Source organism: Vipera berus, assembly GCF_964194415.1.
Source record: "Vipera berus genome assembly, chromosome: 1".
NCBI classification, from domain to species: Eukaryota; Metazoa; Chordata; class Lepidosauria; order Squamata; family Viperidae; genus Vipera; species Vipera berus.
Window position 1 is genome coordinate 265,233,876 of NC_138202.1, and position 14,719 is coordinate 265,248,594.

The window sequence follows — 14,719 nt, forward strand, 5'->3', positions numbered from 1 at the left end:
GACATTAGAATGATATGTACACATACTGATATAAATGTAGTTTTTGTTTGTATTAATTTTAATTTGAGTTAAAATCAAACAATATTGGTAGCGTAACCTTTTGCCTGTCCACTTTGAAGTGAACCTCACATTTATTCTCAAAGTAATGTACTTAGTCCTGAAGCACTTGAGTAATAATGAAAATAATACAACTTTTAAGTTTAGCCTTTGTGAAGATGCTTGCAGATAAGATTAAGAAAAATATATTTTAAAAAAGCATGAAAGTAGAATTAAGATATTTGTATTTTTAGAAATATATTTATTATTTTTCCAAGAGTATGAATAAGATAGTTGAAAATTTTAGAGTAATTTAAACTCAGAAAAAAATACAGTAAGAACAATGTTTATTAGCCAATGTGTTTGTTATGATATAAATGATTTGAGCTTCTTCTTTCTTCTGAATACTTCTAGTTTTACTGTATTTTTAATCACATTTTCTTTTTTCACTATGTAACAAGAAATTTAAGAATAGATACAGCTCCATTTTACAGGATGATAGTTATCTCATTACTAGCAAGTGTTCAAAATGAATAATGAAACTAGTTTAGTAATTATAACAAGTTTGTGTCTAATTTTGTGTTCTCATCTAAACAGAATGGGTATCTCACTCATGATCGAATATCAGCTATAATGAAAGATTTAAGAATAGTATGTGTTTAAATGTATATGGAAGCCATAGGTTCCTACTGTGAATGCAAAAGCAAACTAAGAAGAGAGAGAAAGAGAGAAATATAATCATCTAGTCTTGATCATATACTGCCATCTATGGTTGTGCCTGAACTAATTCAATTTTTCATGTATTATAATTGTATTTTAGTAACCAGTAATAAAGGTATTTTTTCAGTATGCAAAATACCTGAATGTTCTGAATTAAAAAGTTCTATTGTAAAGCTAAAGAAACTGGGACATTTAAAAATAATATCAAGATGAAACATTGTAGATTTTATTTTTTAGAATACCAGCATACAAAAACATTTAACATAGACAACAAAGCAAAGAAAAATCTACTGTTAAAAAAGGAATATTAATACAAATTTCTTTGCTTTTAAATGTTTTTGCAATGTAGATTTTCTGGACTATTTTTATGTTATCGACATATCTAATGTATATAACACCAATTTAGAAATTATTTATCAGTGGGGAAAAAAGTTAGTAAATAACCTGAACATAGTCCACTTGTGTGTCTAAATATCATGTTATTGACAATTATGTTTACAAAAAACTAGGGAAATCTATAAATAACCTTGAATTTAATTTCAGTTATAATTTATTCACAAATACACATTAATAGTTCATCAAATATAACAATAGCCGTATGGTGGTTTGCAGGATCAGGATCATAGTTTTGTCATCTCCCATATGTGACAGAGTGGGATATGCTTGTTGGATGTGACAAGCAACGGGTAAAACATATTAAAGACCTGATGGGCGAAACTCACTGGTGGATTATGAATTTTTCAGGCTTTTTGTCTGAAGCAATGTGGCATTTCTTTCTGATGTATTTCCTACTTTGTAACAATTCAGTATACACTGACTAAACTATATAGTTCAGTCATATGTTATTTGTATTGCAGTTATTTATATGCTCTCTATTCAAATCACTCTAGGTTAATAGGTTACAGTATGGAAGCTGAAGAGGGTAGCACCTCTTGAATCAAAAACTCCTTTAAATCCACTTGGGAATTATCAAGATCTAGCGAGAGGAATTTATCCACCAGAGATTTGCAATTTTGCATCTGTTTCTCTCTTGAGGGATGGTCAGTACGTTGGATAGGTTTCCCATTGCGAAACAGTTCTGATACTTCAACTCCTCTGTCAATAATTTTGGAGGGCATGCCAGCCAGAGCTGCAATATTGGCTGCATGGCTGACAGTGGACATGCCTTCTTTAATTTGATAGAAAAATACAAGCTCATCTCCATCTTGATGGGTATCCATGGTCAGATATTGCACAAGAGGAGTGTGAGGCAAGAGCTTCAGTTGCATCAGGCTATGGAAATTAGTGGCAACAAAAAGGTGTGGGCACTGGCTCACTTGTGCAATCCAATGCCTTAGAACAGCAGCCAAAAGAGAGAGGCCATCCACAGTATTTGTGCCTTTGCCAAACTCATCAATTAATACCAAAGAGTTTTCAGTGGCATTATTCACTGCTTTGGCTATCTGGTTAAGATCAATCATGAAAGTGGACAGTCCGAGAGATACTGATTCTCTGCTGTGGATCCTTGTATAAATTCCATCTATAGGTCCTATTTCAGCTTTAGTAGCAGGGACATAACTGCCAATTAGAGCCATAAATGTAATAAGACCTACTTGTTTTAGATAAACACTTTTACCAGATGAATTAGGCCCAGTAAGGAGCTTAATCCGTCCATATGTTTCACTGCTGTCCACTGAATTAGGCACAAACGTTTTTGCACATAACTCCATCAGAGGGTGCCTTCCATCTTTAATGTGAATAATAGGAGAATGAGAGAAGGTGGGTCTGATATATCCGTTCTCTCGAGCCATTACTGCCAGAGATAATAGCACATCTAAATGTGCCGTATATTCAATCACATCACTAAGTACTGCAGATTTTTCCAGGATCTTAGACTGTAGCTGGTACATGATTAATGTTTCCTGATCTCGTATTTCACAGTGAAGGTCCCCAAGCAAACTATCCAGTTCCTTGGTCCTGGCACTGCGGTAATGCAGCTTTTCTTCTGATAAGAACATAAAATCTAGACCTTCAATCTCAAAGTCAGTCTTGCCCACCATGGTGGGCAGCCGTGGAAGAGAGAGTAAGAACCCTATTAAAGGAATATAAATAACACTGCAGGATGGAATTCTGTTATCCAGGTCCTCTAGTTCTTTGCGAGCTACTTCAGTAAGGAAGTCAGACAGCCCCACTAGCTTTCGTTTCTTCTCATCAATTATGGGGTCCACATTTGGTCTGACAATAAAGTGGTTTTCCGAGATGCTGCTTTCAAAATCTACCACTTTGCTAATTAGGCTGGCTATATAGTGTAAATCATCAGTGAAAACATGAGAAATTGTCTGAAAAAGCTCAAGGGTGCTTGGCAGAGAGCGACATTTATCTCTTAGGCACACAGCACTGTAAACGGTTTTGTAAAGTGCCTGCCAGTCACTTACCTTTGTGTTAGAAAGAGCCATCCTCTTAAGAATCAGAGGTACGTTTTTTATATTTTTGAGGCATTCCTGTAGGGTCAGGATTGTTTCATGGTTCTGAGCTAACAGAAAGAATTGGATAACATCCAGTCGCTTGTTAAGCTCTGTAAAGTTGCTTGTGGGCCTCATAAGCCACAGTCTCATCAGTTTCTCTCCCCACTTACACCTACAGTGGTTCAGAATCCCATATAAGCTCAGTCCTTCTTTCTTCCCAGTGGCCTGTTTATACACAGAAGGATGTACTTCGCTTTTAAAAATCTGCAGTACACAGTAAGTGTCTTGATCCACATGTACGGTATCTGTCAATACGAACTTTTTAAAGGCCAAGATGGGAACAACAACATGACTATCTTCTAGTTCAACTCCAGGTCTTCTCCTGTCAAGGAATTTTAGCAGACCTCCTAATGCTCTTAGTACAAGAGGGCTCTCGAAAGGTAAAATAGAGGACAGATAAAGAATTTTGTCTGCTGCTGTCACGTGAGAAGGGACAAAAGGGAATTGCCTGGATAGAATCCTTTGTTTGCTTACTTCCAAACCAAAATCCATATTTGGATAGAGGACAACCTCTACTTTTCCTCCTTCTGGCTTTTCTCCCTCAGTGGTGCCTACATTGGTCAGAAATTTGGCAATATTAGAATCTTGTTTGGCACTAGTCAATATATATTTGGGAGAGATCTCATCTACCACCCTCTGAAGCAGTTTGAGGTCTTCATTGTCAGGTGTGTCAGGCATGAAATATACTGAGCAGTCTCCAGTGTCATAATAAACAATTCCCAGCTCACCTCCATACCACAAAACACACAAGTAGATTTCAGATGGCCCTTCATCTTCTTCAATGGCCTGCTGAGGTTGGGATGGGCACTGGTTGGAAAAAGTAGCAGTAGTACTCATTTTCCTTGGCTTCAAAGAAGTTCAACCATCTATGTAGTTGGAAATACAATATTCTATTAGTGGCCTTTATGGAACATGTATGCAAAATGAGGACTATATAATCTTTTTAAGCTATAAGCCATTTATCAAAAAGGGCCCAGGGTAAAAAGAGTGGATGGACCAGGACAAAGTCTAATATAATTAACTGATACACATGGACATTTTAAGGGCCCCATTAACCCTTAAGATTAATTTATTCCCTGAATCTGGGTTTAAGTTAAATGCAGCATACACCAGGTCAACAATCTTTCTACATACATTTTAAAGGAAGTTATCGTAATATTATTAGATAAGGAACAAAGAAAATAGAGCCCAATTTTTGCATTTTGGAGTCAATGCTGAAAGTACATATTCTTCCCAGAAGTATTCTTTTTAAGGTGAGAATGCTGATATTTGGAATCTTTGAAGTAGAAAGTCCAAATAGAAATATTGTGCACAATAAATATGTAGGACCAAATGTTTATGTAAATATAAAGATATTTTCCTTTTATAGAAATATAAATTCTGGAGAGCAACAGATGAACCAGATTAAATTTGAGCTAACAAGCAGTCATTGTTCTGCATGATTGGGTATTGTATTATGGATTTTGTATACAGAATTAAATATGTGAAAAAAATTCATATAATAGATGCCGCTCCATTATACCAGTCACAGTAAGCATTTCCATTTTGTCTTCATTTGATTTCATATGAATTATTATTGACTGCAGGCAGGGGAACCTGAAGTTGTCACACAGAGATAGATTTGGGTGTCATCATCCGACTGAAAACACCCAATTCTGCATCTCCTGATAATGCTTCACCAGACATTTCATGTAAATATTGAAAAAGGTTGGGGATAGACTGGAGCAATTAATATCTGCCTGAAAAATATCTCTAAGGGATCCATTGTGCTTAAGATATCTAATAATTGACTCCTTTAAACAATGTAGTATGTTTATTTATATTATATTTATTTATTCGGAAATTTACAGAACTGAATATGCTTCACCAGACATTTCATGTAAATATTGAAAAAGGTTGGGGATAGACTGGAGCAATTAATATCTGCCTGAAAAATATCTCTAAGGGATCCATTGTGCTTAAGATATCTAATAATTGACTCCTTTAAACAATGTAGTATGTTTATTTATATTATATTTATTTATTCAGAAATTTACAGAACTGAATAAATCTTCTTGAATAACTTCCTAGGTTGAAATAAGAAACAAAGATCAGAAGGACATATGATAAAAAAATACCATGTCAAGTCACCTGTCCAGTAGCTTTTTGGGAGTAAATCATCTTAATAGATCCAGGGTCCCCACAAAGATGATGTGTAGCCATTAATCCAACCTTAACCAGATAGCAGTCTATTCATAACTCCTTAACTCCACTGTCAGAACAGCCTCCTGATTAGAACAAAACATCAAATTAACCATGGAAGCTGCATTATATTGACCCACTGCCCTGTTGTGACAGGGTACTCTATACTTCTGAACTAACCCAGACAAACCAGCTCCACAGTGGATATTGAAGTCACCCAGCACAATAAGCCCAGATGTTTCTAAAACTTGAAAATGACATCTAAAATAAATTCGATGAATAGTACATAGCAAAATCCCCAATGCATTCCTGGTCCCAAGCCTAAAGTACCCACATTCTGCATGAACCAATTCATAAGTATCCTGCTAATGAAGATACCATGACTATTAATCTATTCCCCATCTCTCTACAAACCATTTTCAGTATTGTAAGTAGATATTTTCCATGCAGAACACTTCTAATTCTCCACCTCACTTTTATCTTTATCCCTCGTAAGAATTAAGAGGTTTTGTGCCAGTGTTGCCACCTGTCCTCTTTCTAAAGTGGACTTCCATTTATAGTATTTTCTAATTATTCCAATGGTGTAACCTGGCTTGATCAATATTTCCTAAATCCATACTATTTTTTCTTCTTACATTTATATGCATGTACTATATTTTAGTCTTTTGCGTGGTTTGAAAATTATTTGGAAAAGATGAAAAACCCTTTGCTGAGATGCCATGCTTGCATTCTTATGTGCTCAGTATACTGTATATTTTTTTGAATAATTTCTGATTGATGCATAGCCTTACTTTACATACAAGTATCCACAAAGGTACACACACTAGCATGTTTCCTATGTATGCTGTTGCAATACAGTTGCAAAAATACCTTGCTAATATTTTCCGATCAAAGCCCGTTTTATATAACATTTATTTTCTGAATTTGTCTATTTTGTATTCTTTCTCATAGAAGTAAAGCATTTTCCCATCACCTCTAGTCAACCATTGAAGTCTTGTGATCCTTTGCTTATAAATATTCCATGATAGGGGTATTGGTCTTAAAGAAAGTGAACTTCTTGTCTTTAACAGTACCTCTAGGACAGTGATGGCAAACCTTTTGGGCCTGCCATGTGAAAAATGTAAAATTGCCTAACTTGATTCTGTTGGCGTATCCCACTACCATCATCCTGACAAAAAGAGAAATTCTTTACTACCTTCCCCCAATGTTGGCCACTCTGAATAGCGGCCCTTGGCAGAAACTGAGACTGGGCCTGAAATGGAGGCCTAGGCCTTGACTTCAGCCTTAGCCTCCTTGCTTCCAATAAAAAAAAGGCCAGCTCGCCATTCCCAAGGCACATGAGCAATAATGAGCAGCACAGTTCTGCACATATGCACACACACGTGCGCACACAGAGATAATTCTCAGATCCTCCCCAGATAATTTCTTCCCTAAATAAATTCTCTCATACTTGCTGCATTTTCTCACTTTCAGCATTCCAGAGAGGGTCCCTCAGTGTTTTTTCTCCAGACTTCTCTTCCGCTATTGTCAAAACAGAGGTGGGGGAAGGTGCGGGGGAAAAAAACATGAGTGAAGAGACTAACACGACTCGAGGGATGAAGAGACTAACATGACTAAAGGGAGCATTTAGCATGGTATGACATCGAAATAAAATTCAGTTCAGATGGCTTCATTGCCTGCATCTTGAGGGGAGACGGGAGAGGACTAACTTACATGTTTCTGCTCCCCCAAATGAATGAAATTTAGTTTCTGAATTAACTTGGGAACTTACTTGGAGTAAGGCATTTACAAAAAGCTCTTCCTTTTCCACAGAACCATCTCTGAGTTAAAGAAAGATAGGGTGGGAAACCAGTCGCTCATATAATGTCTTAGGCCTAAAATGAGGAAGGTTCAGTCTATAGAGGAGGATGAGACTGCTTTTTCCAGTTTGGGAAGTTCTCTTGTTACAATTAGGAAAAGGGACCAGCTTTTCATATTTAGAGGAGTTCCCAATGAAGGAGAATATTTGTAATTCAGGGTTGAAATGGGGGGTCCTTGGTACTCTCTGAGCTTGGTTGTTTTTCTTGCAGACGTGTCAGTGCACTGATGATGTTACCTAGTTTGGGTAATGAAAAGTCTGCAAGACAGCAACCAAGCTCAGAGAGCACAAAGGATCACCTCATTAGAAGGATTAGTTTTGTCTCCTGTTTCTCATTCATTTAAATCTCTTGGTCAGTTGATGGAATGCAAATATTGTATTATGCTATTACAGTGTATTGTAGTGACAGTGCAGGTGGCAAAGTAGCCTCTGTCCATTGTTATTGATTTAAAAATACTTGCTATGGAACTAAAAAGAGCTAGGGATAAGATATCAAGAAGCAGCTCAGAATGCAGCACACATGATGCACCAGTAGATGTCAGCCAAATTTCAGGCATTAATTAAAACAGAGCTATCTATCATACAGTAGTTACTACTAGATCGCTAATGTCTTCTTATTTTTTTGAGAGTGTTGCTTGTTTCTTGTGCAAGAAATTTTGTTCAAAATAAATAATTGCTAGAAGAAGAAAAATCTACAACAGCAGTTATTTATAGATAACTTTAAGCAAAAAAACAGGATGATGATTGATGATTTTGTGCTATTCAGTCAGTTTTTATTCTTGTTGTTGTTGTTAGCTGCGAAGTCGTGTCCGACCCATCGCGACCCTATGGACAACATTCCTCCAGGCCTTCCTGTCCTCTACCATCTTCTGGAGTCCATTTAAGCTCACGCCTACTGCTTCAGTGACTCCATCCAGCCACCTCATTCTCTGTCGTCCCCTTCTTCTATTGCCCTCGATCTTTCCCAGCATTAGGCTCTTCTCCAGTGAGTCCTTCCTTCTCATTAGGTGGCCAAAGTACTTGAGTTTTAGCTTCAGGATCTGGCCTTCTAAAGAGCAGTCAGGATTGATCTCCTCTAGGACTGACCGGTTTGATCGCCTTGCGGTCCAAGGGACTCGCAGGAGTCTTCTCCAGCACCACAGTTCAAAGGCCTCAATTCTTTGGCGCTCAGCCTTTCTTATGGTCCAACTTTCACTGCCATACGTTGCAACTGGGAAGACCATAGCCTTGACTATACGCACTTTTGTTGACAGGGTGATGTCTCTGCTTTTTAGTGTGCTGTCTAGATTTGCCATGGCTTTCCTCCCCAGGAGCAAGCGTCTTTTAATTTCTTGGCTACAGTCCCCATCTGCAGTGATCTTGGAGCCCAGGAAAATAAAATCTGTCACTACCTCCATTTCTTCCCCATCTATTTGCCAGGAATTGAGAGGGCCAGATGCCATGATCTTGGTTTTCTTAATGTTAAGTTTCAACCCAAGTTTTGCACTCTCCTTCTTCACCTGCAACAAGAGGCTCTTTAGTTCTTCTTCACTTTCTGCCATTAGAGTGGTATCATCTGCGTATCTTAGGTTGTTGATATTTCTTCCGGCAATCTTAATTCCAACTTTTGATTCATCTAGCCCTGCCTTTCTCATGATGTGCTCTGCATATAAGTTAAATAGGCAGGGCGACAGTATACAGCCTTGCCGGACTCCTTTCCCAATTTTGAACCAATCAGTGGTTCCGTGTCCAGTTCTCACTGTTGCTTCTTGACCCGCATATAGGTTTCTCAAGAGACAAATAAGATGGTCTGGTACTCCCATCTCTTTAAGAACTTGCCACAGTTTGTTATGATCCACACAATCAAAGGCTTTAGCATAGTCAATGAAGCAGAAGTAGATGTTTTTCTGGAACTCCCTAGCTTTCTCCATGATCCAGCGTATGTTGGCAATTTGATCTCTAGTTCCTCTGCCTCTTCGAAATCCTGCCTGCACTTCTGGTAGTTCTCGATCCACATACTGCTGAAGTCTAGCTTGTAGGATTTTAAGCATGACTTTACTAGCATGAGAAATGAGTGCAATGGTGCGATAGTTTGAACATTCTTTGGCACTGCCTTTCTTTGGAATTGGAATGTAAACTGATCTTTTCCAATCCTGTGGCCATTGTTGAGTTTTCCAAATTTGCTGGCAAATTGAGTGTAGCACTTTTACTGCATTGTCTTTTAAGATTTTGAATAGCTCAGCTGGAATACTGTCACTTCCACTAGCTTTGTTGTTGCTCAGCTTTTCTAAGGCCCACTTCACCTCACATTCTAGGATGTCTGGCTCGAGGTCAGTGACCACCTCATTGTGATTATCAGGGACGTTAAGCTCATTCTTGTATAGTTCTTCTGTGTAATTTTGCCACCTCTTCTTAATCTCTTCTGCCTCTGTTAGGTCCCTGCCATTTTGGTCCTTTATCATGCCCATTTTTGCATTAAACGTTCCCTTCATTTCTCCAATTTTCTTGAAAAGATCTCTGGTCCTCCCTATTCTATTATTTTCTTCTATTTCTTTGCACTGTTCATTTAAGAAGGCATTCTTATCTCTTCTAGCTATTCTCTGGAATTCTGCATTCAATTGGGTGTATCTTTCTTTTTCTCCCTTGCCTTTCGCTTCCCTCCTTTCCTCAGCTATTTGCAAAGCTTCCTCAGACAGCCATTTTGCTTTCTTGCATTTCTTTTTCTTTGGGATGGTTTTGGTTGCTACCTGTTGTACAATGTCGCGAACCTCTGTCCATAGTTCTTCAGGCACTCTGTCTATCAGATCTAATTCCTTAAATCTATTTGTCACCTCTACTGTATATTCAACAGGGATATGATTTAATTCATACCTGAGTGGCCTAGTGCTTTTCCCTACTTTCTTCAGTTTAAGCCTAAACTTTGCAAGGAGAAGCTCATGGTCTGAGCCACAGTCAGCTCCTGGTCTTGTTTTTACTGACTGTATAGAGCTTCTCCATCTTTGGCTGCAGAGCATATAGTCAATCTGATTTCTGTGTTGACCATCTGGTGATGTCCATGTGTAGAGCCGTCTCTTGGGTTGTTGGAAAAGAGTGTTTGCTATGACCATTGTATTCTCTTGACAAAATTCTATCAGCCTGTGCCCTGCTTCATTTTGCACTCCAAGGCCAAACTTGCCTGTTATTCCAGTTATCTTTTGGCTTCCTACTTTAGCATTCCAATCCCCCATGATGATAAGAACATCATTTTTTGGTGTTAGTTCTATAAGGTGCTGTAGTGCTTCATAGAACTGGTCAATTTCATCCTCTTCAGCACTGGTGGTTGGGGCATAGACCTGGACTACTGTGATATTGAATGGTTTGCCTTGGATTCGAACTGAGATCATTCTGTCATTTTGAGGATTGTATCCCAGTATTGCTTTTCCTACTCTTTTATTGACTATGAAGGCTACTCCATTTCTTCTGAAGGATTCTTGCCCACAGTAGTATACCTGATGGTCATCTGAATTAAATTCACCCATTCCTGTCCATTTTAGTTCGCTGATACCTAAGATGTCAATGTTCAGTCTTGTCATCTCTTGTTTGACCACGTCCAGTTTTCCTTGATTCATGGATCTTACATTCCAGGTTCCTATGGAGAAAAAATCTTTACAGCATCGGACTTTCCTTTCACCACCAGACATATCCACAGCTGAGCGTCCTTTCGGCTTTGGCCCAGTCGCTTCATTCTTTCTGGCGCTACTAGTACTAGCCCTCTGCTCTTCCCCAGTAGCATATTGGACACCTTCCGACCTGAGGGGCTCATCTTCCAGCGTCATATCGTTTTGCCTTTTGGTACTGTCCATAGGGTTTTCATGGCAAAGATACTGGAGTGGTTTGCCATTTCCTTCTCCAGTGGATCACGTTTTGTCAGAACTCTCTGCTATGACCTGTCCGTCTTGGGTGGCCCTGCACGGCATAGCTCATAGCTTCATTGAATTACGCAAGCCCCTTCGCCACGACAAGGCAGTAATCCATGAAGGGGCTTTTATTCTTAGCAGCCATATATAGATAGATACCTGATCTTTTGGTTCTTCTTCTTGCTGTTGCTGTTATAACTGAGTTCATGCACCTTGTCCTCCTCTTCTCTTTCCTATCACATTTCACAACTTAATAAGACTTTTCTAAAGAACTAGGTAATGTCCCCAAATATACTTTGAGTCTGGTCATTTGTGCCTTGAGTGAACTGAATTTAAAGCTGATCATAACTCTTTTTTCTGCCTATTTTATTTTAAATATTATATAAAATTTACATATATGATATGCCTGTATTTTGAAGGAGACTACATGTTATATTGCTTAGTAGGAAATCATTTCAAATTATCGAATCAATACTTTCTTTAGGTACTAGATGCCAGATTGATATTGTAACATTTACTGTTATGCAGTTGGTTGTTCTTCTGTTCACTTATATGATACTTTCACATAGAATAGCAGACCTCCCTTCCTATCACAAATGACAGTAATTGTCATAATTCTTTTTTTAAAAAAAATTTGCACTAGATTGTGAAAGTTGTGTTCAAATTTGGTTACATAAAGTATATGGGAACCATGAGTACAGCACCTGCCTGCAACTTGTAAGAGTAGTCACACCCTTTTCTCAAGATTGTATAGCTGTTACGAAAGGCATCTGCTTGATCTTGGAAAGACGTAACTATTTTAAATAGTTGGGGCCAAGAGCTGAGTTTACAATTCTCTGCAATCCTTAACACATTTTTGGAATCCTATCCAAAATGCCATACTGGAAAACCTCAAAGGGCTTCTATTCAGAAACAAACACAGGGAAACAACTGAGAAAAGGGGAAAATAGAAATAAAAGAGAAGAATAAAAAAAAATATTTTGTTATCCATATTTTTATTAACAGTCCTGAGGAAAGGAAGAGGAAGAGAAAAGAGTAAAATGGCAGATTTGCCAGCTTCAAAATTCTGTGCTTTGTGGGCAAGGCAAGCAGGTGCATCTCTCATCATCCTGAAGTGTGTGTGTGTGTGTGTGTGTGTGTGTGTGTGTGTCTGTTTGCATGTATGTATTAAAAAAAACTATGTACGTTCTACGGAAAAGACCCTCAAATGAGATTACAGAGGAAATAACAAAGTATTGAGCTAATTTCCATTATTCATCGTAGAAATGCATAAAAATGACACAAAGGTAAAGAATTAGGAAAAGGTAACCCAAATGTGGGTACCAATTCTTGTTTATTTTATTGGAGGGGTGGAGAGTTGATTGGAATCCTTATTTGCAAATGTTTTGGCACTGATTCTTCATCACAAGAGAGCAGTAGAATATAGGTAGAGAGCTAAGGATTTACTGCCTGTGTAGCTCGATCTGTACAACTACCCAGAGGAAGAGTTCAAACAATATGAAGCCATATTGCATCTTGTCACTCTTGCCATTGTCTGAATGATAGAACGGAACTGCCAGGAACAGCTGAGAATATAACAGCAAAGCCTGGAGCTTCCAGAGATCAGCTATGAGTTTCGTGTTAACCACAGTTGCTAATTATATTGTTTAACAATTAAAAGAATTGTACTAATGAACAGAGTATATATACATGATCAGAGATTGTATTTGCAATCGATAGCGGGTTTCAGTCTACAATGTTGATCTTTTTCTTTGACAGGCAGAGGCTACTTTAAGAAGATGCTAATCTTACTGGTTAAGCTATAGTAGTGAAATGTAATGCTTAATATATTCATACAGCTATAGTAGTTTTCTAAATTAGGTCTTTAGCTAGGAAATAATCAACATTATTTTAAAACTGAATGAGATCTAATCTAGTACTACACAAAGATTCACATTTTTAGGTTATTCTGTGAAATGTTTTATATATACTCATTGTAGGATGTTCACATTCTCTTCTTCTGACTGCTTTTTCTTTGATATTACAAGGGAGTGAAAAGAATTGATCCAAGCGTGTTTTCAAATTTCAAAAGTCATTATTTTGGAGATGAACTTATGAACCGTCTAGATCTTTGCTCAATGTTGAAAAAAAAGCAGCCTAATGGCTACTATCATTGTGAATCCTCAGTTGTAGTAGGTAAGAAAATATATTTAATATTTTTTATGCTAGTTAATAATGGAGAATATATGTGTAAAACCTTTGCTGATTTCTGTATAGAATTTTGCAAATGAACATAACGTTAAGAATGTAAGCACTAGGCCTGTCCTAAGGCTTTGAAGCTTTTTTATGTAGCTTTGCCCTGTGTTCAAGCAATGCTCTTAGAAAAGTGGCAGTGTGGCACACTTTGATTGCAGTAGATGCCCTCATTTTTTTGTGTTTTTTGTTTTGGCGCTTCAGCACTAAAGCATAATTTCCGTAATCTGGGGAGATCATTATAGCATCTATTGGTTTTGCTGTCATCACCAAATACTTTCCTGATCTGGAATTTTTTTAAGGCTTGTAATGTGTCCATTCCTATGTACTGTATCCATATTTGTATTTGTATATGTGTGTATAAAAGGTAACGTAAAGGTAAAACAATAAAACAATTCTTCTATAAAAAGAATTGTAAAAGCATTCCCTTTAAGTTTATAATTTAGTTTTACCTCTCTTTACTTTCATAGCAAGATGACTCCTAATTGTTCTACAAAACATATATCAATACATATCTGTTCACAGTAGTAGTGGTAGTTTATTAATTGATTAGTCTTATGATTATACTATAAAATAAAATACAAGATTTAATTCTAGGGTAAAATGTACCAAAGAAAATACAGTAATAAAATATATATGTGGTAAATACAAAGAATCAGCATTCAGATAAATACATTACCTTTACAGGGTACCATGATCTGTTCAATATAATGGGTTCTTAGCTTAGCTGCCTTAACAGTAAACTTAGCAGTTCTGCTTGCAATGTGTAGCTTAAAGCCCAGGAGGAAATAGGACAATCTGCAGTTCAGATCCCAGTGGGCCGTCTTTCCAAGGAGGGATGTTAAATATGTAAATCTAAGAGATACATACAGTTGACAGTAAAAAAACCCATGAGAATATCTTCAATAACTGAGGCATTTCTCATGATATGGCAGGTGATAGAAGCACCGATATGTAGCCATGGAATCGAACAATTCAAATCTTGCTCTAAAACATGGGTGTCAATCTCGTGACATACCGTGACGTATTGTGACTTTTTTTGCATTGCTGGAGCTGGGTGGGCACGGCCTCCCTATGATGCAACCAGCCCGCGGGTTGGCAGTTTGACACCCCTGCTCTAGAAAATGCCCTTCTTAAGAATATGTCAGGTATTTAACTTTTATCTGTTCACAGTAATAACAGGAGACTTTCCTTGGGTTGAGGCTACAGACTTCTCATACCTGTCCTTACCTACATGTCCACCAAATGCCTCTTTCTTCACCTCACTTCCCTCTAGAATTTAAATAGAAATGTGGAGCCATATGTTAATCATT

At 37.6% G+C, this 14,719-nt stretch overlaps 2 protein-coding genes across 4 annotated transcripts in view; one reads left to right on the top strand and one right to left on the bottom strand.

The window, feature by feature from the left end:
- Nucleotides 1-14,719, top strand: part of AKAP7 (A-kinase anchoring protein 7) — a 95,894-nt gene that overhangs the window by 41,887 nt on the left and 39,288 nt on the right. For all 3 annotated transcript variants that reach the window (XM_081312879.1, XM_081312878.1, XM_081312877.1), the window contains exon 8: nucleotides 13,202-13,349. In XM_081312879.1, the coding sequence (XP_081169005.1) occupies nucleotides 13,202-13,349 (148 nt within the window). The remainder of the gene's footprint in view (nucleotides 1-13,201; nucleotides 13,350-14,719) is intronic.
- MSH5 (mutS homolog 5) lies at nucleotides 1,656-4,097 on the bottom strand (the record flags this gene model as incomplete). Its single annotated transcript, XM_081314362.1, has 1 exon — nucleotides 1,656-4,097. The coding sequence occupies one exon, from the start codon at nucleotides 4,095-4,097 to the stop codon at nucleotides 1,656-1,658; it is 2,442 nt and encodes an 813-aa protein (XP_081170488.1).